Source organism: Triticum aestivum, chromosome 7D (assembly GCF_018294505.1).
Source record: "Triticum aestivum cultivar Chinese Spring chromosome 7D, IWGSC CS RefSeq v2.1, whole genome shotgun sequence".
Lineage (NCBI taxonomy): Eukaryota > Viridiplantae > Streptophyta > Magnoliopsida > Poales > Poaceae > Triticum > Triticum aestivum.
In genome coordinates, this window is record NC_057814.1 from 578392226 (window position 1) to 578413265 (window position 21040).

Below are 21040 nucleotides of genomic sequence, written 5' to 3' on the forward strand. Positions count from 1 at the left end.
CCATGGCCGCCGCCCTCGCGTCGCCGCGCACCGCGCGGCAGCTCGTCGACGCCCTCACCGCGCACCTCTCCCTCTACCACGCCGCCAACCCTAGCAGCCCCTCCCCCCTCCCCCATCCCCCTCCCCCACCCCGCGCGCCGCGATCCTGCGGTGGCTGGCCGCGCTGCCGCCGCCGGCGCGCGCGGCGGCCTGCACGGCCCTCCTGCCGCCGCACGCCGCGGCCGCGCTCCTCTCCATGCTCCGCCGCCTCCGCCTCCGCGGCCACTCCTCCTTCTTCGTCCTCGCCGACCCGGCCCCCACCGACCCCTCCTCCCCCACCGTCCTCTCGCGCCTCTCCCGGGGCCTCCTCGCGCGCGCCGCCGCCGCCTCCCGCGCGCACGAGCTGCTCTTCGCGCGCGCCCTCCTCTTCACGGCCACCCCCGCCTCCCCCCGCCCCGATGCGATCACGCTCGCCGAGCCCCTCCTCGCCGACCTCGACGCCTTCGTCGCCGCCATGGACGAAATCTCCGGCGGCGCCTTCCTCCGCGCAGGCGACGGCGAGGTGGATTTGGCCGCATTGGCGTCCGAGGAGTTCCCCGAGCTGCCCTGGCTCAAGGCCAAGGGGTACTACGTGATCGAGGAGTTCGTGGCCAACTGGGTCGAGATCGCGCTGCGGATGTCGTGGGCGGCGGCCGCGGCCGGGGGAGGCGCCGGCGGGAAGAAGGCGGTGAGGGTCGGGAGGTGCGTCAAGGAGAAGGCCGGGCTCGCGTCCACGGCCTTCTGGAGGGAGAAGGGGTATGTGGACTGGTGGATGCGGCTGGAGCCCCGGGTCAGAGCAAGGATCACTGGGGCCTTCTTCGGGAAGAGTGCAAAGGCGCTGGTAATATGTCCTCTCACTCTGCGTTTCGACATGTTTTTTCGTTCATGGCTATGGAGTGCTATGGTCGATGCTTGTCTCAGTTGTATGCAATTTAATTTCAGACTATATATATAGCTTGTGTATGCAAAGTGCAAAAGTTTCAGAGCAATTTTATTCAAGTGAAACCAAACCCTGACAGTAACACATTTGCTTCTTATTGTACATGACTATGTGTATTGTGCTGAAACATCTGTCTGATCTAATTAGAATGTATAGCTGAGTTAAATAGGTCTGATTTTCGTTTTATGGGGTGGTAGAGGCAGCATCCATGTCTTTTGGGTAGCTAGTTGTTGTTTTTTCTGTATTGCAAGAAAGGAGATAATGTTGGCTGAATGTGCTTGAGGAAGAAAAGTAAAAAAGTGATGGGAATTGCATGCCTAGAATGCTGTTCACTTATTGTCATCATATTTAGAATCAGCTGTTTTAAGTAAAGTAGGCTCTGAGAAAAGCCTTCCAGAAAAAGCTAAACAGCACAAATATACTGCTCTTGGATCCATGATTTTAATTATGTAGCATTCTGTCTGGGAGGCTCTAGTGAAGGATGGATTGGAAGAATATGTTATTATTTAAGATAGAAGAGTGAGTTCACTGATATATTTAGTCAGATAAAAAATACTGACGCTTAATGCTTTACATATTGTTTTGGAAAGACCATATCAGACGTTCTGCCAATGTAATGTACTCCCTCCGTCCCAAAATTCTTGTCCTGGATTTGTCTAGATACGGATGTATCTAACACTAAAACGTAACTAGATACATCCGTATTTAGACAAATCTAAGACAAGAATTTTGGGACGGAGGGAGTATGTTTAGAGGGTGGAAGTAACTTTTGGTGAAATATCTGCACTTACATGACTAAACTATTTGGCAAATGACATATTGACTTCGCTTGCCAAAATGTGCATTCTTTTGAATTACAAGCATAGACAGTCCATACACTCTTTCATAATCAATGCATCAGGAATGATTATCATGTTCTTACTAGACTGAACAAACCAAAGATCTGATCACAAACCAATCATTTATTGAAAACAACTTTGAGGCCTTGTTGACTCAAATGGTTTGCTTTTTGTAAATCCTTTGTAGGAGTGCTTTTAATATAAATTCCACAATAGGTTGACCACAAGTAGGTTACTTTTGGCCTGGACAATTTAGTGTGTCCCACCCACAGTTCTCCTCTAGCTTATGTGTAAACTTTCATTTTCAGTATTGATTTGTCTGTCTTTCTTGGGCAGTCAGATACATGCAGATTGACAAAATGGTCGTCCTTTTATCAAAAACCCGATTCAGTGTTTCTTTTAAATACCGACTGAAGAAATTGCTATCCTGAATATGCTAATTGCTTATGTTGACCAGCCCGCTGACACGGTGTACATGAACAATCAGCTCTTTGCCACCCCATACCTTCTTGTTTTACATATTGCTAATGTTGGGAAGAGGATCACTAAAGTTGGTGTCATTGGTGTGCATTTAATCTGAGGAAGTTGCTATGCCAACTATATCTAAGTCACATACTAATAGCTCAAGTTTGCAGGCTAATGAGATTGAAGGATCAGATGTTGCTTCTAGTGATTCTGGATCATTTCTTGCAGACAGTTTGTATGGAAGTACACGGCAGTCTTTTTTCAGAAAGAATCAACCTGGTTGTGGTGATGTTGCAAGCATTCTGTCTTGTAAAAAGAAGCCTGCTTTTGCTAAAGAATTAAAAAGATTGCTAGTGCTTCAGGAGATAGTGTGTTTAAAGAGCAATATTACTTGCTGTGGCGGTGATGCAATCTTTCTCACTTCATTAATGTCAGCTGGCACTGTTGCTGACAATATACTCATGAGATTACGAAGACTTCTCATGGTGGTGTCGATGGAAAGTATAAATTTGGAACTCATTGGGGATGGAGCATCAAATAATCCAAAAAAGAATGTTGAAAAGACAAGTGTAGGTTCTCGAAAAGGAAAGAAGAAGTCTAGTAGCTCGAAAAAGCTAGCAGCGTCTTCCAAGTCGTCCAAGGTATAGTTCATTCATGCCCTTCTTCCTATAGTTTGTTATTGGCACGGGGCTGTATACTTCAACAAGCAAGTTAGCTTATTTGACTTAAGGACTCTTTTCCAGGACAATGGATGCAGTAGCACAGAAACCCGAAATTCTAGGATTGTGTCGAAATCAAGCCAGCAGACTCCATCTGTTCGATGCACTATTATTGGACCCGCTTCTGAAGGAACTCCTTGCAAAGAAATTGCACCAGTACCAAAGGCGGTAAGCATATTTTAGCACAATCCTACTTTGTGTTTGTTAAGTCATGACTTACGAGTGGCATACTATATATTTTAGGAGCAAGCTATCAGGTTGGCGGATTGCAATAATCAGTGTAACAAAAAGAAAAACAAACGTAAAGGGAAAGCAAAACTCTCTGATCTTATGAGAGCTGAGAACCCTGGACCTGGCAAACTGAAGACAGCTGTTGCTCATGTTGCTACAGAAGCCTTGCATAAATCTGCCGAAGCAGTAGATGCCCCACTGCGTGTCCCATCTCATGTGAATACATCCAGCAATGACATCCCTGAAGCAGTGGGTTGTTCTGAGTCTTCAAGTATCTTTGATGGAACTGAAGAAAAAGGCATCAAAAGCAGCAGAAAACTGGAAGACACCTTATGTTCTTCTATGGTTATCTCATCAGTAACCACAGAGTGTTGTCAGAGTGCACAAAAACCTGCCAACTTTAGTGTGAATGAGCAGAGCCCATCACACACTAGTCTAAATGAATCCATGGTCCAACCATCTTTATGTTCACCTTCCAGTAGTGATAATGTTTTATCTGGTAATCCATGTAGAAACTCTGCTGACTCCTTGGTAAGATCTGCACAGGATAAGACTGGCTGTGATATAACACAGGGAGCTTTGCATGGACTTGCTCCTGGTGTTGGTAAAGGATACGAGAAACAAGTGGATCATAGTTCTGTTGTGACAACCGACAAACTTTTACCATCAGTCATTCCTGCTAACATTCTCCAAAGTGCTATAAGTGACAATGGTACAGCAGTGAAGAATGGTGTAGATGAATATTATGCATTCAACCGGAACCTACTGGGAGGAACGTCATACGAGTGGCCTAGTGTAGCACCCCATTTTGTATCACCTGAAATGCAACAGCGCCCTGCCGCAGCAGACAGGTTGCATCTTGACGTTGGTTACAGATGGCCTACTCAATTTAACCAACCTTTCATTCCTGCCAACCATCAGGTGAGAAGCTCACCAGTTGAAGCTGGATGCAATCAAATGTTATCTTCTCTGTCAGTGCCCTTAAGTTTTGATTGGCCTCCTGTTTTCAGAGGTTATGGTAAATTGACTCAAAATGCTGCTTTAAGTTATGATCCGGTATTTGCCCCACATATGCAGTCTTCTGCTTGGCCTGGGTTTCCTGCTCAACTAATTCAGAGAGGTGGCATTTGCAGTGAAAAAGATAGGAAATATTTTAGCGATAGTGACCCAAGAAACACATCAGATGTTGGGGATGATACTGAAAGCTATTGGTTTTCTGAAGAAGAATCAGATGGCCGCGCAACTTCTGGAAGAGATATTAATCAATATTTTGGCGGAGGCGTGATGTATTGGAGTCCTGCAGAACATGCCGGAACGGGCTTTTCTAGGCCACCATCTCTTAGTTCAGATGACAGTGCTTGGGCATGGCATGAGGCAGATGTTAGTCGAGTTGTCGACGATCTGGCTATTGGGATTCCATCATCAACATATAATCCAACTGGTCCATCGTCACCACCATCCAGCCCAAGCCCATTCTGTTCCCAGAATGAACCTTCTGATCCTTCCCCTCAGCCTGCTTGTCACTCAGTGGCAGGGAATGACATCAATAATGAAGCTTCACATTCTCCATCTTCCATGCAAGACAGTCCTGAAGATAAGAGTACTTCGGCTGTAAAGAGTCCATCTTGTGCCAGTGAAATAGTAAAGGGAGATACATTACCATATGCAATGCTGCGGCCAATAGTTGTTTCTAATATATCACGAAGGCTATCAAGATCTGACTTTAGGGGTGGTCATGATCACAGGAGCCCATGTGTGTCTTCGACCAGGAGGGATATACCTCTTGTAAGAAGACCTCCATCACCAGTATTACTTAGTGTTCCTCGCATGCCTCGGCCACCTCCTCCCTCTCCTGTTGGAGAGTCAAGAAAACGTGGATTCCCAATTGTTAGATCTGGCAGTTCAAGCCCGCGGCATTGGGGGATGAGAAGTTTGTTTTCTGATGATAAAATTTTCAATAGGGCTCAGTTTTGCTTGGATGGCCCTGAAGTCGTATGGCCTTCATGGGTGAATAAAGGCACCTCTACTGGTACACTGGTACAATCAATTGAGGATACTGTCTTGCAGGACCACCTTGTTAAGATTTCACAGCTTTCACGTGATCAACATGTAAGGAAGTAATTTCCATTCTTCTATTACTGACAAGTATTTTTTATGCAGTTTTTATGCGTTGCTGACATATGTTTTTGCAGCCAGATGTTGCAGTTCCTCTGCAGCCACCTGATATGTTAAATGGTTCACCTCACAAGGCGTCCCTTTCTTTGATGCACAATGCTCTACATGAAGAAATTGATCAATTCTGTAAGCAGGTATTCACCCTTACCTCCTGCCTTTTGCATCATCACAACTTTCATGAATGTGCGCTATCAATCATTAATCGTTACTCTGATGCCTAGTAATTGCATGCCGTGCCTTAGTTTGTGCATGTGAAATTCCTCCTTTGATGGGTGTTGATGCTATTCATTATACTTGCAAGGTTGCTGCTGCAAATCTGGTGACGAAGCCCTATATAAATTGGGCTGTCAAAAGGGTCACACGGTGCCTGCAAGTCCTCTGGCCCCGCTCGCGTACAAATCTATTTGGCTCAAATGCCACTGGTTTGGCCCTTCCAACTAGTGATGTAGATCTCGTGGTTTCTCTCCCCCCAGTCCGAAATCTGGTGAGTTGCATGACCATTAACACAACATAGTAACACAAATACAGTTGTCTTTGTGCCATCATGGAACTAAATTTGTAGCTGTTTCCAGGAACCTATTAAAGAAGCTGGAATTTTGGAAGGCCGCAATGGCATTAAGGAAACATGCCTCCAGGTAATGCATGTCGGCTAATAGATTTTTCGCTCTCTGGATTCTTTAATAGGCGAATGACCTATTATCAGATTTGAACATCAATTTTGTCTAAACAGATATTGAGATGTTAACACTTGATTTTATCTACGTGTTTTTTCTTACACTAAGCTCCTTTCATGGTTTCACCATTGCTGCAACAATATACGGCACTGTTTCTTGTTAGAATTAACATAGGAAATAAGCGAAGCATTAAATGCTTTCTGTTTTTTGTTGCTATATGCTTGTGAGTTGCTACAGATATGTTCTGGATAAGTTAATTTTTGAGTTGTCTACTTTGTATATCTTCGCGGGTCATAGTACATTACTGGCTTTTGGCAATCAACATTTAATTAACAATAATCCTCTTACTATACTTTGTGCATAACTGCACGCCCATGCTTACTTACAATGCATAAATCTTTATATGCTTTTATGCCCAAAGGAAAAAATAAAGCTGATCTTCACAGGTCTTTTTTGTTTTTCTTTAGCATGCGGCAAGGTGCCTTGGAAATCAGGACTGGGTTAGGAGTGATTCCCTCAAAACGATTGAAAACACAGCAGTAAGTCATAATCCCATTTAATTTGCTAGTTTGCCAGCTAGTTTTTATTTTCCTCATTCTTCATCATTAAAAATTTGCAGATACCTGTGATCATGCTTGTAGCCCAAGTACCTTGTGACATAAATATGTCCAATGAGTACCCTTCTGTTCTGGATAGCTCACAAGAAATTTCAGTCAATGTGCTTGGGGAGCAAGGGAGCCCTCCTCGTTCTGACAATTCTAGTTCAGAAGGCAGCAATGCGCTTGCGGGCTCAAAAATGAATAAGGATGATTGTGATGCTGTGCGGTCAATTCGTCTTGATATAAGTTTCAAATCACCATCCCACACAGGACTCCAGACTACTGAGTTGGTAAATCAAAAGCTACTATCAAACAGAATATTTTTTAGTTAAATATGTTCTGCTTTGTTTCTATTTGTTGGTTTTAAAGTCAGCCTCCATGAAAAGGTTTTGTTTCTGAGATGTTTGATCACAGTTTGGTAGTTTTGTATCGTTATCTTCAGTTTACTGTAATAGAAAATCAACCTGTATCTAAGTTTCACTGAATATTTTGAACAGTTAGTCATGGGGATTACATGATCATGTAATAAAAATACAAATATATTATAAGGTGGAATGCTTAATGGGTAATTGGGTATGAATAAGTACATGCTTAGTTGATACCTGTCTCTTGTAGGCATAGATTATTGCCTTATGTATCCGCTCTATGTAAGATTGCAGTTCAGTATTGTAATAATCTGTGTGTGAAGCATGATCTGAATTCAAATTGTATATACCATTTACACACAAATTTATTGCCATACTTAAGTTGCATCATGTCGATCGTAGGCAGTTCGAATTATCATCATTGCTCTTAGTTCTTATCAGTTGTAACATGTTCGAGAGCACTAATGTTTTCTCATTAAAAAGTACTACCTCCGTATCAAAATATAAGATGTTTTTTGTAGGCTAAACTACAAAACGTCTTATATTTTGGTACGGAGGTAATAGTAATGTTTTCTCATTTGATGCTTACATACATGTCGCCTCAAATGATCCTAAGGATGAGATAATGATGGTTCTTGTGTGATTTCTGTTTTTAATAATGTCATGGTGATGGTTCAACTAAAGAAAAAGAGATGCTGGAAGGCAACATTTATGAGGTTTTGGATTTGTTTAGTATGTAGCGTTCAATACCACCACAATCACTTAGTTTCTTTCTCAAGTGCAAGTGCAAGTCTTGTATACACATGAATGGTCAGCTAGCTAGCTGCTTGGTTAGTTGAACCATGGAACTATCTAACTACATGGTACTGCCACATTCTTTGGTGCCCATGAAATTGTGCTTGAAAGTCATGAATACAAAATTTTCGGGACTAAAATTAGAGATCCAAGTTTGCCATGCTTATTCACCTTCTTTCTTAACTGGCTACAGGTTGGTGAGCTGACTCAGCAATTTCCTGCGGCTTTACCCCTTGCCTTAATCATGAAGAAGTTTTTGGCAGATCGTAGTTTGGACCACCCATATTCGGGTGGTCTAAGCTCTTACTGTTTGGTATGTAGCTTTTCATAATACTCCTGTGATTTCTTTTTGTGTTGATTTATGACTCTGAAAGTTTGTTTGCGCTGGATAACTTCTTTATGTTTACCTACACGCTCTCCAGATCATTGCTTCTGAGTTAGTATAATAATGACTAAAATATCTTCCTTAATTTTAGTAAGAATTTTTCTTGTTAATTTTATCAGGGTTGGTCACAGTTGAATGTTCTATACTTTTGATGGTTTGTCTGGATTAAACTTTTCAATCAGAATTTTTTTTTTCGGTCAGATAATATGTCCTCGTAGTGACTGCTAATGTATGTCTAACAGCATTACAAGCACGTTTCCGAGCTAACTTATATTTTCTTATATATTTTCATCTCTGGATAACATACTTGATGCTTACATTTCATGTTAGCATATTATATTTATTAACGACATTAACTCTTGAGATGACCTGTGAAAAGAACTTCATCTTTTAATATCCTTCGCAGGTGTTGTTAATCACTCGTTTTCTTCAGCATGAACATCATCTTGGTCGGCCTATTAACCAAGTAAGTTGCACATCTTGAATAGTATAGCTCACTTAGAATCTACACTATTTTTTCCTTGGTTACTCTATCATGTTTCTGTGAGATATTTGTTTCTGTATCATATATTATATTTTAGTGGTTGGCTCACATATATGTAGATATTTGGTCATCTTTGAGTTTCAAACTTCAGTAGTACCAATGGAAAAATAAAAATTTATCTCTGCCCCCTCTTCTTAGCAAGTTCATATTTTTATTGTAAACTGCCACTAATGCTACATTTTTGCTGTTTTGTGTTTGGCAGAATCTAGGGAGCCTTTTGATGGATTTCCTGTATTTTTTTGGGTAAGTGAGTATGTATGGACACTTTATTGTTTAAAACATAAGGGAAAAGATGAGTACCAGATGTAGAAAAGGCGTGTAAAGTGTGCTAGAATGACTATAGGGGCCCAGTGTATGGTTTCTCTTTTGGGACAGCTAAATTAGCAATATATTGGTGCATCTGACTTCTAACCGCTTTCAAACATTCTGGATGACAGGAATGTGTTTGATCCACGCCATATGCGTATTTCCATCCAAGGAAGTGGAATTTATTTGAACCGAGAAAGAGGGCACAGGTAATAAAAGTCGATCTCAGTAATACATCGTTTATGTCTGTCACCTTCTGCCTATGTTAAGTTTTCATATTGTGGATTTTGCAGCATTGATCCAATTCATATTGATGACCCTCTTTGCCCTGCTAACAATGTGGGCCGGAATTGTTTCCGGATCCACCAATGCATCAAGGTTGGTTGAAATTATCTTTTCTGGACTGCTTGAATCCATCTTTTGCATCTAGAGCGTTTTGGACTTGTGGCAACGCCGTTTTCTGTTATTATGCTCTGTTATATAGTAACTCATCTGACTGGGGAATCCCGGTATCGAAATTTAGTCTTTGCATGGTACTAGTACTAATGCGTTCTTTGTTTGGCCTTTGAAGATATAAATATTCGTTCTGCAAATCACGGATCAATAAGTCTTACTGGTATTTTCTGATGCTTTCCATGGCAGGCTTTTGCTGATGCTTTTGCAGTTCTAGAGAACGAGCTACTACAGTTCACTGCAGAATGTAACGTGCCTGCATCATCATTTAGCCTACTGAAGAAAATAATTCCAAGTATTGATTCTAATGAGTTGTAGCAATGAAGAGAACCCGTGAGTCCACAAGCTACAGGAACTGTTGGGTTGGAATGGCCTCTGCTTGTGTTCTAGACACTGAGTTACTACTGCAGCTGGTGGAAAAGAAGGTCAGTAGAGATAAATTTCCAAGCTGGTCTTAATTCTAGGTTATTTTCTTTTTTCTGCTGTACATCTTAATAGTAGTCCTGTGAGTTTTTAGCGCTAGTATGTGTGAAAACATTGATAGAAAAATGTTCATATTCAGGTATTCTATTTAGTGCAGGCTTGTTCGAAGGTACAATGCCAGCTGCCCTTCTCTTGCCTCTGGCTGCTTAGAACCCGAGACCGTTGATTGAGGTATTGGGCCGAATTGGATGCAAGAGCAAGATGGTGCTGCACTCTGCACACAGAAGGTACAGCACCTATCACTTCTGTAATACGAGCATATCTAATCACTTTGTAAGTATGTAAATCTCATCCACTTGATACCATAAACGATAGATCCTTAACCTTGTGCCGGTGGTATGTGCTGCCAAGGATGCGGAAATGGACTGGCCTAATGATGTGTGCTGCCAGACCTATAAGGTCAGGGAGGAGCAGTACAGCAGATCCGCACAGAACTCCAGATCCGGAGGAGCACTCGGGATAAGCTCTAGCAGAGGCTCTACATGTTTCCTGAATCATCTGTTCTCTGAACCTTAGAAAATGCTAAGGAAAATCAGAACATCTGGAACAAGTTCTTTGTGCTTTTGGCAGTCAACATCAGCTTGTGGAACAGGAAATGGAGAAATTCTACGAAGGAGGCTACTTGTGTTCGGAAACAGAGTAGGAAGCAACTCCTACTTGGAGCTGGTACAAGGCTTGATACCGGAAGTGGTGTCCGGTGTAGCAAAGCGGTTTTCAGATCGTCGTTTCTCCGGAACAGCAAGATTGTTCCTTGAACACACCAAGAGGGTAACTGCCATGATTACTGCCGTGATCTTGAGTACCAGATTCTTCGTTGCAGTTACTCGCCAATGCGATTGCCGAGCTACTCTTCAGTTACAGTCAGAGCAATCTTTGTGGCATCAGGGACATGGTCAGGTGACGGCGTTGGCTTGTCTTATAAAGGCAGACTTCGTTTCTTGCAGCTGATGAGATTCAAGTTGCTGCTTTTGTAGCGAAGCACACTTCGGTTCCTGCTTTTGTAGCGAAGCAGATTTAAGTTACCGCTTTTGTAGTTTACTCCAACACAAATTTGAAACTAGCATGTTCTTGATTTGTTGCGCTGATGTAGTGATGTTCTTGCGCTTTCTTGTGCAAGTATCGATTTTTGCTTTCTCTGTCACAAGCTATTCTCAAAACTAAGAATTCTTTGAAAAAATTACACATGTAGTAGATGTTAATGTGATATGTACACTTTGCATTTCTTCTAAAGTAATACACATTTTGTGTGACAAAAGGACATCCGTGATGGGCTAACAAGGCCACTTTCTGTGCACAAATTTATTTCCTGTCATTCACTAGCCATAAAAATGCATTATGTTGCACCATTTTTCATTCTTTTTGCAAATGTGGATGTTACCAGTTAGAAGTCCATTTTAAATTAACAACCCTTACACTCACTTTGGCTTAAAATCTTTGAGATACTAAGCTCCCTCTATTTGAGCATGTTCTACAAGGCATTGCTTAGTTCTTAGTTTTTTATTTCTTTGTTTTCTCTTTTGGTTTTAATATTCTTTTTTATTTTTTCTTTTGATTCTTATTTTTTCACATTTTTATTCATGACATTTTTAAAAAATCACGACATTTTTTAAAACCAATGAACATATATTAAAATTCATGAATAAATTTTAAATTCGTGAATATTTTTAAAGTTCATGAACTTTTTAAGGCCTGTTAACATTTTTTAAATTTGCAAACCATTTTTCTAATTCATGAATATTATTTGAAATCCTTAATATTTTTCACAATTAATGATTTATTTAATTTGCATCATTTTTTAAATCCTTGGACATCTTTTGATTTAATGTACTTTTTCAAATAAAAATGATGGGAGTATTCTTTTTGAGCTATCAGTAGAGCGAGCTGAAGAAAAGGCTAAAGGATAAAACCAAGGCAACATAGATAAAAACAGAGAGAAACATCCAAGCAAGCAAGCGAAACAAGATAAAACCAAGGCAACACAGATAAAATCAGAAAGAAACAACCACGTGAGTGAGCGGAACACGGATGAAACCAAAGCAACACAAATAAAACCGAATCGAAACATCCGATCGTAATAACTTGGTAGAGAAAAACAAGTTACTTTCACGGATGAAAAACAATGTGGCGGCCGGTAGCTGTGTAGTACTATTCAAACCTATGAAACCTAGGCCGACCGACATCACGATGCCATCGCCGATTTCTTTTTCTTGTCGGTAGCCATGGCTTTGACCTGTGGCGCCCTCGTCCCCCCAAGTGGCTTGTTCCCTGGCGACGGCGAGGCGAATTCGACATGGTGGTGTCTGACCCCGTCCTTCTTACAAAAGTCCAGGGACTTGGTTGTACTTTTTGTTTCTTTAGGGTCCTTTTGTAAGATGTGTTGTACGCTACTCCCTCCGTCTCATAATATAAGAACGTTTTTCAAACTACAAAGCTTAAAAACGTTCTTATATTATGAGACGAAGGGAGTAGTTTTTAATGAATAAATCTCCATGATCCTTCGGGATCCTTTGCTGTTAGAAACCTACGAAACCGTCTTTTTTGACAATTGTTTTGTCACAGTCAGTCAATCTTTATAAAAAGACCAGAATATCTAACGAACTTCAAATTTTTAGACATGGTAAACCAAATCTTCTTCATGACAATTTATGTTTGTCGAGAATGACAAGTTTAGTTGGTGAGTATGGCAAATCCTTACGGCTCACGCCAACACAAATTGCCATAACAAACGTTCGATCTGACGTCAAATTTTTAGCATAAAAAAATCATGTATGAAAAAAACAGAATGTCCACATAAAAACAGGGGTTAATTTGGTAAATGCCACTTCAAATTTGGCGATTCCAAGAAATGCCACTACAATTTCCAAACTTTGAAAAATGCCATTTCTAGTGGCATTTTTCAAAGTTTACAAAAATTGCAGTGACATTTTTCAAAGTTTGGAAATTGCAGTGGCATTTTTATGAATCGTCATAATTGGAGTGGCATTTATCTAATTAACCCAAAAAAGGACGACATTTTTTTTCTTTTCAAAAACTTCAGACATTTTTTCAAGTGCCCCTGTGCCGGCCCGGATAGCAGTTGGGCCGTGCCTGGGCTCGAGACTGCAGCATGCCGGCCGGCAAGGCACGGCCTGCAGCGTGCCTTTGTGGGCTGTGCCGGGCTGGCCCGTTTGGTGAGCTTTGCCCAATCAGTCTCCCACCGTCAATTTCGGCAGTGCAGTCGGAATCCTCCTCACTCACCACCTCCACCTTCTCCTCCCCGGCGCCGCCGACCTCCACCAGCCAAACGCGGGTCCCCCCCCCCCCCCCTCCCCCCAAATCCGGCCGGATCCGCCTCAGCGCACACCGGCAGGCAAGTCGGTCCGCCTCGCCGACGCCGGTCCTCATCCGTCGGCGCTCGTGTAGGGTCCTCATATCCAGCCTCCAGCGACGCCGGTGAGCCGCCCTTCATCTCCTCTGTCCTCGCGCCTTCCCCGTCGCTTGCCGAATCGTGCTCACACGCGTTCATGTCCACCCAGAAACGCTTGATCTGAGGCACAGGCCTTCGCCATGGAGAACACCTGCATAAGCTTCACCGCCGTAGCGCGCTCGGCGCGGATGCTCAAGATCGACGGCTTCAGCCTGACCGAGAGCATGGACCACGACGACTGCGTCAGATCCAGGTGGACCTTCGACGGGTACGAGTGGGAGGTCCGCGTCTACCCAGCGATGACCAGCTCTGCCGGCGGTGGGGGCGGCGCCTACGTGGTGCTGGAGGTGGCCTTCCTCAGCAAGCCCCGCAAGGGCAGCGTGAGGGCGGCCATAGGCTGCCGGCTGGTCGACCCGAGAGGGATACTCAAACCGTCCAATGAAATCAGTATCTCAAAGGTGTTCAGTCGCCCCCAGGAATGCTCGACCAAGGCGGCTGTCGTCGGGCGGCGCGCGCTGGCGGCATCGGCGTTTCTCCGGGGCGATTCCTTCACTATGGAATGCACCATTGAGGTTCTGAAGGAGCTGCCTGATACGGTGACAGACCCTGTCGAAGAGGTGCCGGTGCCATCCTCAAACTTGGGCCGGCACCTGGCTCTACTCCTGCAGAGCGAGGCCGGGGCAGACGTCACGTTCCTCGTGTCCGGCGAGTCCTTTGCCGCGCATAAGAGCATACTGGCCGCGAGGTCTCCGGTTTTCATGGCTCAGTTCTTTGGAGACATGAGGGAGAAATGCTCACAGAGTGTGGTGATCGAGGACATGGAGGCTGCGGTGTTCAAGGCCCTGCTTCACTACATCTACACTGATACTGTGGCTGAATTCGACGAGAAGGGTGAGGAGATGACAATGTTAGCCCAGCACTTGCTTGCAGCTGCTGACAGATACGGGCTCGACAGGCTCAAGCTGATCTGCGAAGGCAAGCTCTCTGATGGCATCAATGTTGACACTGCAGCAACGTCTCTGGCTCTAGCCGAGCTGCACAACTGTCCACGGCTCAAGGCGAAGTGCGTCCAGTTCATCATTAGAAATCGTGAGGTTCTTGATGCTGTGTTGGCAACGGAGGGGTACAAGTACCTGGCGGCAAGCTGCCCTTCGGTGCTGGCTGACCTTCTCAAGTCGAGCCTGCGCGTCGGATAAAGAGCTGATGCATAGTTGGGTGCTATCAGAGGTCCAGAGGTCCAAATTTCAGTGATGCGTAATCTCTGTTTGTGCTTGTCTAGTTACCTTGCGTCGTGTCTTAACATTGAATCTACGCTCAGGTAGGTTAGTCTCTGGTTGTGCCTGTTATGCATGAATGTATTATAGTAACTTGTGTTCCCCTGACTTGCTTATGTGCAACCTGTTGTGATGTAATTTAGTATAAATGGTCCATGATTTGGTATCTATCTCCTTGTATGGTTATCACTGCCACCAGGTGATACATGAGTAGTCTCTGTATGTGCTTTTTTATGCAAGTAGTAGTAACTTGTGTTTCCATGACTCATGTAATGCGCAATCTACTGCTTTCAGTAACCCCTTCATTGTGATTTAATTTAGTGCTCCAACACGGGCGCTAAATTTCTATTCCATGTACAATGGAATTAATGTGTTAACGAATAATTCACAATTACTAATGGAATAAATTTTAGTTCCTCTGGAACAGTTCACTGTTACTGAAGTAGGTTGTTTAAAATTCCTTGTAAGTAGTAAGAATACAAGTAGTACTAGTAAAATTCGAATTATTCACAGCTGGTTCTGAACCATTTTTTTCAAGTGCTGCAGCTTCTCATGGTCACTGATGCCTGAGATTTCAGTAACTTGTGTTCCCCTGACCCGTATACCAGCAACCTACTGCTTTCGGTGTGATGTAATTTATTCTAAATGGCTCATAATTTGGTATCCATCTCCTTTTATGCTTATCACTGCCACCAGGTGATATATGTGAGCAGTGTGCAGGATGCAGGGCTTTGGCAAGAACCTTCTGTTCAATGATACTATAGAGTCAAGGGTAATTCAGAGTTCGCTGGTATGATTTTCTTGCTTGCAGCCACATCGAACCAGATATTTTTACAAACTAGTATTTGTTATCTTTCTCTTCGGATGCTTATCAGTGGCACGCGGTGATACATGACCAATGTGCAAGGCCTGGCTAGATACATCTGTTTCAGTGCTGTTAAGAGTCGAGGATGATTCGGAGTGCACCGGACCGTCGGTATAGTTTTCTCACCTATGGCCACAGAATCCTAGTGCGTCTTTGAGCCTCCATACGGGGAGTTTTGTGAGCCCCTTGTCATAACATTTGGGAATGACATCTGGAAAAACCTTCACTTGATAGTGCTAGTTGCAAAGGAAGATGATTTATATGTCTAGTTAACTCGTGTCCCGTCTTTCCAACACAATGAAGCTTAGATGGGTTGGTACTTGGTACCTGTTCGTGCTTGTTATGCAAGTAGTAGTAACTTGGCTTTCCCTGACTTGGTATGTGCAGCTTACTGCTTTCAGTTACCCATTCATCGTGATGTACTCCCTCTGTTCCATATTAAGTGTCGCTGATTTAGTTCAAACTTGTAGTAAATCAGTGACACTTGATATGGAACAAGAGATAATTTAGTACAAAGTTGTAGTAGATCAGCGACACTTAATATGGAACAGAGGGAGTAATTTATTTGGTTATCTATCTCCTGTGCTTATCAGTGGCACCATGACCATCTCCAGCAGCTCCTCTTGGGGTAGTTGGACTTGGACAAAAAAAGTGCTCCGACAGCTCTACTTTCTTGTACGTTGGAATCTATAATACCTAAATAGTTCATCCCCACTATCATGTTTCTATTGACATGCAAGCTATCCACATCATCAAACCCACTACTACCAATTATATTGACATGCAGGCTTCCACGTCACTACACCATGTCAGCATTTTCTTCTTCTTAAAATCGTTAAATTCATAGGCATGGTCCATCAACCAATTCTCTCATCCTGATTAATCACGTGTGGCCCCTTGCGTTGCGTTGGCTCCACCTTTCCTCGGCTCCTCACCTCCGGGAAACCACCAACGCAGCCGCAGATCCGGTGCCTTCCTGTTTCCCTTGCACTTCCCCTTCTTCTTTAATTACGAACCACTACGGCCTTCCCTGCTTCGTCTTCTTAGTAGTTCGTCTAATAGATCTTCCATCGGTGCGCGATGGCTCCTCCCGCGCTCGCCAGTCCACTCCGAAACGGACGCCGCTGGCTGCGCACAGCTAGCCACCGGTGGGTGCTTATTCCTTCCGCCTTCCGCCGCTCGGCCGATTCGAGATGCAGAGACGTGAAGGACCATGAATACAAGAGCGCAGATGGCCATGAAGAGCTTGAAGCAGCGTCGTCGCAATCAGAATGGTGGCCGACACAAGTTCAACCTTAACAGATGTTGGACCATGGCCAAGATTGCTGCAGCATATGCTGGTCCATCGCCGTGCCCGCTCGCGCCGGACCTGCATCTGGACGAGCTACATCCTGGATCTGAGGTTGGGCAACCTCGGCGGGTGGTTCCTGGTTCAGGTACTGCGCGTACCCCTCCTTCCACTCATAGAATCTGCACTTCCCCATTGGCGTGGTGACCAGCAGTCAGGCGTTCCCCCGTTTGTACTTCCGTTGATCCGGCCGGCCTCTGCTTTCTTCTCCATCAACGCTGTTGTCCCAGCTTCTACCAACACAGGTTTTCCATTAGCACGCCATCAATCGTTGCCTTGCTGGTGAGGCCTCCTTTCTCTATGGGGTCGCGGTGAGCGGACACACAAGTACGCATGGACGTCTGAACTCTGAAGCACGGTGAAGCGGGTCGATGTGCTAGATGTACTATGTCCATCCGGTTCTTCACCGGCCGTAGCACTCCTCCTGCCACGTTCATCAGATGATCTGTCCACAAACGCCGAATTGTCTCCCAACAGTAAAGTCACCGACACCCCGTATGTACTTCTGGTTTTTTCCCCAAAAATGTCGTTTCGTCTCCAACAGTCAGTTCCCCCGATGTAACGCCCGTCAGGCGATCTGTCCACAAACGCTGATTCCTCGCCAACATACTGTAATTTTTGTTTTACATTTCCATCGTTTTTTCATCCACTATTGTCTGGAACATCGAAGAATACTGATTTTCTTTTGCAACAAACTACATGTTGCAGGATGTACTACTGTTTCTCTTCTTAAAACTGGATGATAAATAATGCCTGAGCCAATCCTGTAGACCATGTTGATCTGCCATCCCAATTTTGTTTTCAGGAAGGCAATCTCTACAGATGCAGACGAGTTAAATTACAATGTATGTTCTCTTACATTTTCATCTAATGGCCTGATACCATATGGAGCCGGAGCATAGAATTTATTTTCTTCTGTTCGATCATTGGATGCTTATGATAAGATTGGGTTGTTTGTAGACAGGCATCTTTTTCTCTTGCAAATAGTTTGTACACATGCTTTATAATTGTATGAACGTACTTATGTGCTACTACACTTTTTTGGGAAAAAGAGGGATAATCTACTCAGCCATGAAAGAATTAATTATGACTGATATTTATATTATGAATTTTCATTTCTTGCAGAATTTTTAATTTCAGCTGTCGAATGAGATGCATATGCCTGAACCTGTCCTCCGAGTTGGCCTCCACCAACTTGCATAGCTCAACACAATCCACCTCTAGGAAGGTGGCGAATTGGGGATGGTATTTCTTTCATGGATTATGTCCTATGGGCTAGCTGGAGCTAGCTAATACTGGGATTTCTCAAATGAATATCAGGGTGCAGGATCTGTTGTACGAGTCATGCAACCCAACCAAAGAAATAGATAATAACTATATTCAATTGTCTAGTGAGAGTTTCTTCCTAAGTTTTGCGAAGATGTAAAATATTTAACTGGTGTTGGTCTTAGTTATTTTCTCGACCCATGCAATATTTAACAGTCCCTATTCAGAAAACTATTCTATTTTACATTACAAAACAATTGTGATGCAGTCTGGCATCCAGTAGGTGCGACAACATTATTTTTACTTTGTCAAGTTTCTCAAGAATTTTCGTTACTCGCTTTAATTAACATGGATGCATGGGGATTGTGTATTCATGAAAATAGTAAGTTCCCCATAGCCATTTGAAGGGAAATATGCTAGAATATATCTTTCTTAGTTTAGGCTTTATAAATGGCACTATCCCCCCACCACCCTTTTTATCCTCTAACATACATCTATAAAGGGCAAGATCAGATAATAAAGTTGGTACTCTTAGATAATCAAGCTAACCTAGGTAATAAGCATTGGTAGTCCAATAGGATTGAGCCATATACAAAACCAGTGGATGAAATACTCTTTATTATCAATTGTTTTCTTAAAATTGTCCATGCTAATTTAGCATTGTATTCTACTCTCTTCGTCTCAAAATAAGTGTCTCAACTTTAGTACAAAGTTGTAATAACGTTAAGACACTTATTTTGGCACACAAGGAGTATTTTACTACAAAACCCTCAATGTCAGCTAAGAGTCCCGCAGCAACGCGCGGGGAACCATCTAGTTCCCTATATGGCGCATTCTATGTCAGGTTGTCAACCTTTCGCACTTGAAGTTGGCGAGCGAGCGACACACACGGGCACCTTGAGTGCGAGCTAACCGGTTTTGGGAGCCTTCTAGAAAGTCCCTGAACGGGGGTTTTCTGCTTCTTTTTCTTTTCCTATTTTTCTTTCATTTTTCACAATTTTCATTTTATTTTTTTCGAAAATATCTGAAATTTCAAAATTCTGTTTGCGTCCTATTTTTTGGGAGGAATTTTTTTTTCTTCAAAATTTGGTCAGTTTTTCAATTCTTTGTTTAAACATTTTCAAAAAATGTTCATGTTTTCAATTTTTTCAGAAATTCGAAAATGTTCGTATTTCGGAAAAAGGTTGCAAATTTGAAAAAAGTTTGTGTTCTGAAAATGTGTTCAGAATTTCAAAAAATGTTCCTGTTTTGAAAAGAATCACAGATCCAAAAATGTACGCGGTTTCAAATGTTGGACAGGGTTTTAAAAAAATGTTTGTGTTTAAAAAATAAAGTAAAAACATATGCAAGATTCAAAAAAATATTGGAGATTTTTCAAAAAATGTTTGCGTTCTAGAAAAAGATTGAGTTTTGGAAAAAAATATTCACAATTTTGAAGAAGGTTCGGGTTTCATAAAATATTCACTTTAAAAACATTCCATTTTGAGTTTTCAAAATATGTCTTAGATATGTCGCTATTGATAGTTTTAAATGTTCCGCGCTGCCTATTAGGCACCAAACCTCATCAGCTCAAGTGTCTTGCCGCGTGCGCTCATGAGCGCAAGGTCCCGTGTTCGATCCCTTGCTTTCCGAGTGCCGCATGGCTCGATGCCTTTGGGCACTGGGAGATGAAGAGGTGCTTATGAAACCCGAACCTAAATTGCCAGCCTTCGCACCAGCCGGCGGAACCCTAGCTCTGGGGCTACTGCCAGGTCAGGACGGCGGAATCGGCCGCTCCTTCCCTGGCGCCGCACTTCGGAGGCTTGCGCCGCTCGGCGCGTTCCCCGTCCGCGTCTTTCCTCCGGCCACACCTTCTGGATTCGCGCCGCTCCGCCTCCGGCCCGAGGGCTTTGGAGGCTTGCTGTTGCTCCCGTCCTCTTTACCGCTGTGCGTGCACATGTATGATTCTGACCTTGCTCCGGTCTCTCTCTGACCTTGGCCCTTCTGTCGTTGATGCCCCGATGTTACTGCAGCTGTCCTTATGCAATTGATTCTGATTCATGCACCAACTACTATTCTATGAAATTAGTATTTGCTAGTATTAGATGTCAATGGACCATCAAAACTTCAGAAAAAAACATTCTTATAAGCTGCTAACTCTTCAATACTTGCTAGATAGTCTGTCATGCTTTCAATTTTTCTTGCGAATAAGCACTACTTCATAGATTACAGACCCCATGTTTCATAGTCCATTGCAAGAATTTGTACTATTCAAGGAGGTGTCCAGGCTCAATAGGGGTCTGTATTTCATAACCATAGGTTTATGCTACTTGTGATGAATTCGTAATAAAATGTTATTTTTGTTGCAATTTCACACTTTTCAGGTGTCTGATATGCTTGGTCAAGTTTAGTGCAGCCGCCCCCTATTGATTCCATTATCTCTGATGCACGGTGGTCGGCCGCTAGTCACCTCTACCTTCTGTCGCCACGTATCCAGGTCAGCATTGTGGCTTCCTCGACACTAAACTTATGCAACCATCCACCACAAATTTTCCTTTGTGACCTATATATATATACTCGGCTTCAGTGTCAGTCTTGCTGATCTTAGGTAATCAACATTCTCTCCGCTTACTTGTCAGATGGGCGTTGCTTTGATGATTTAATCTGATAAAGATGACACACTAGGACGTAGGTGTACACAGAAAATTTCCAGTTAGTTTGTACGTGACTAGTCTGATTCTGCAGCTCCTTCATGCCACCAAGTACTTCCTCCACATGCTTCGATTACTTCTAAACAGTCTGATTCTGCTACTATTTGATGGTAGCCTAGAGAGGCCGCCAAAGATAATCCTTCTTTCATCGCCAAGGACATAATGTATTTTTATCTATTCGGTTGTCAAATGGTTCCGTA

General features: G+C 43.2%; 2 protein-coding genes across 7 annotated transcripts; both read left to right on the forward strand.

The window, feature by feature from the left end:
- The first annotated feature begins 177 nt into the window (after nt 1-177).
- On the forward strand, nt 178-11246 carry LOC123164750 (uncharacterized). Of its 6 annotated transcripts, none has more exons than XM_044582294.1 (18): nt 178-859; nt 2433-2903; nt 3006-3149; nt 3225-5321; nt 5405-5521; nt 5689-5871; nt 5960-6022; nt 6529-6600; nt 6681-6950; nt 8014-8133; nt 8612-8671; nt 8952-8992; nt 9187-9264; nt 9349-9433; nt 9698-9755; nt 9827-9933; nt 10071-10218; nt 10307-11246. In XM_044582294.1, exons 1-17 carry the CDS (start codon nt 236-238, stop codon nt 10155-10157), a joined length of 4677 nt encoding a protein of 1558 aa, XP_044438229.1. In that variant the 5' UTR covers nt 178-235; the 3' UTR covers nt 10158-10218; nt 10307-11246. The 6 variants fall into 6 exon arrangements, with proteins under 6 accessions (XP_044438229.1, XP_044438230.1, XP_044438231.1 ...); XM_044582295.1 differs by having other exon boundaries at nt 10343-11246; XM_044582296.1 differs by having other exon boundaries at nt 10084-10218.
- A 1996-nt stretch (nt 11247-13242) lies between these two features.
- LOC123164752 (BTB/POZ and MATH domain-containing protein 1) lies at nt 13243-14930 on the forward strand. The gene is made up of 2 exons (XM_044582302.1): nt 13243-13423; nt 13507-14930. Exon 2 carries the CDS (start codon nt 13538-13540, stop codon nt 14591-14593), a length of 1056 nt encoding a protein of 351 aa, XP_044438237.1. The 5' UTR covers nt 13243-13423; nt 13507-13537; the 3' UTR covers nt 14594-14930.
- Nucleotides 14931-21040: the final 6110 nt, after the last annotated feature.

Excerpts from the sequence above, each read along its gene's own strand:
- LOC123164750 (XM_044582294.1), top strand. The coding sequence starts at position 236 with ATGCTCCGCCGCCTCCGCCTCCGCGGCCACTCCTCCTTCTTCGTCCTC. Across the intron at positions 5,872-5,959 it reads TCCCCCCAGTCCGAAATCTG|GAACCTATTAAAGAAGCTGG; the intron begins GTGAGTTGCATG and ends AGCTGTTTCCAG. Across the intron at positions 8,993-9,186 it reads GATTTCCTGTATTTTTTTGG|GAATGTGTTTGATCCACGCC; the intron begins GTAAGTGAGTAT and ends TCTGGATGACAG.
- LOC123164752 (XM_044582302.1), top strand. The coding sequence starts at position 13,538 with ATGGAGAACACCTGCATAAGCTTCACCGCCGTAGCGCGCTCGGCGCGG.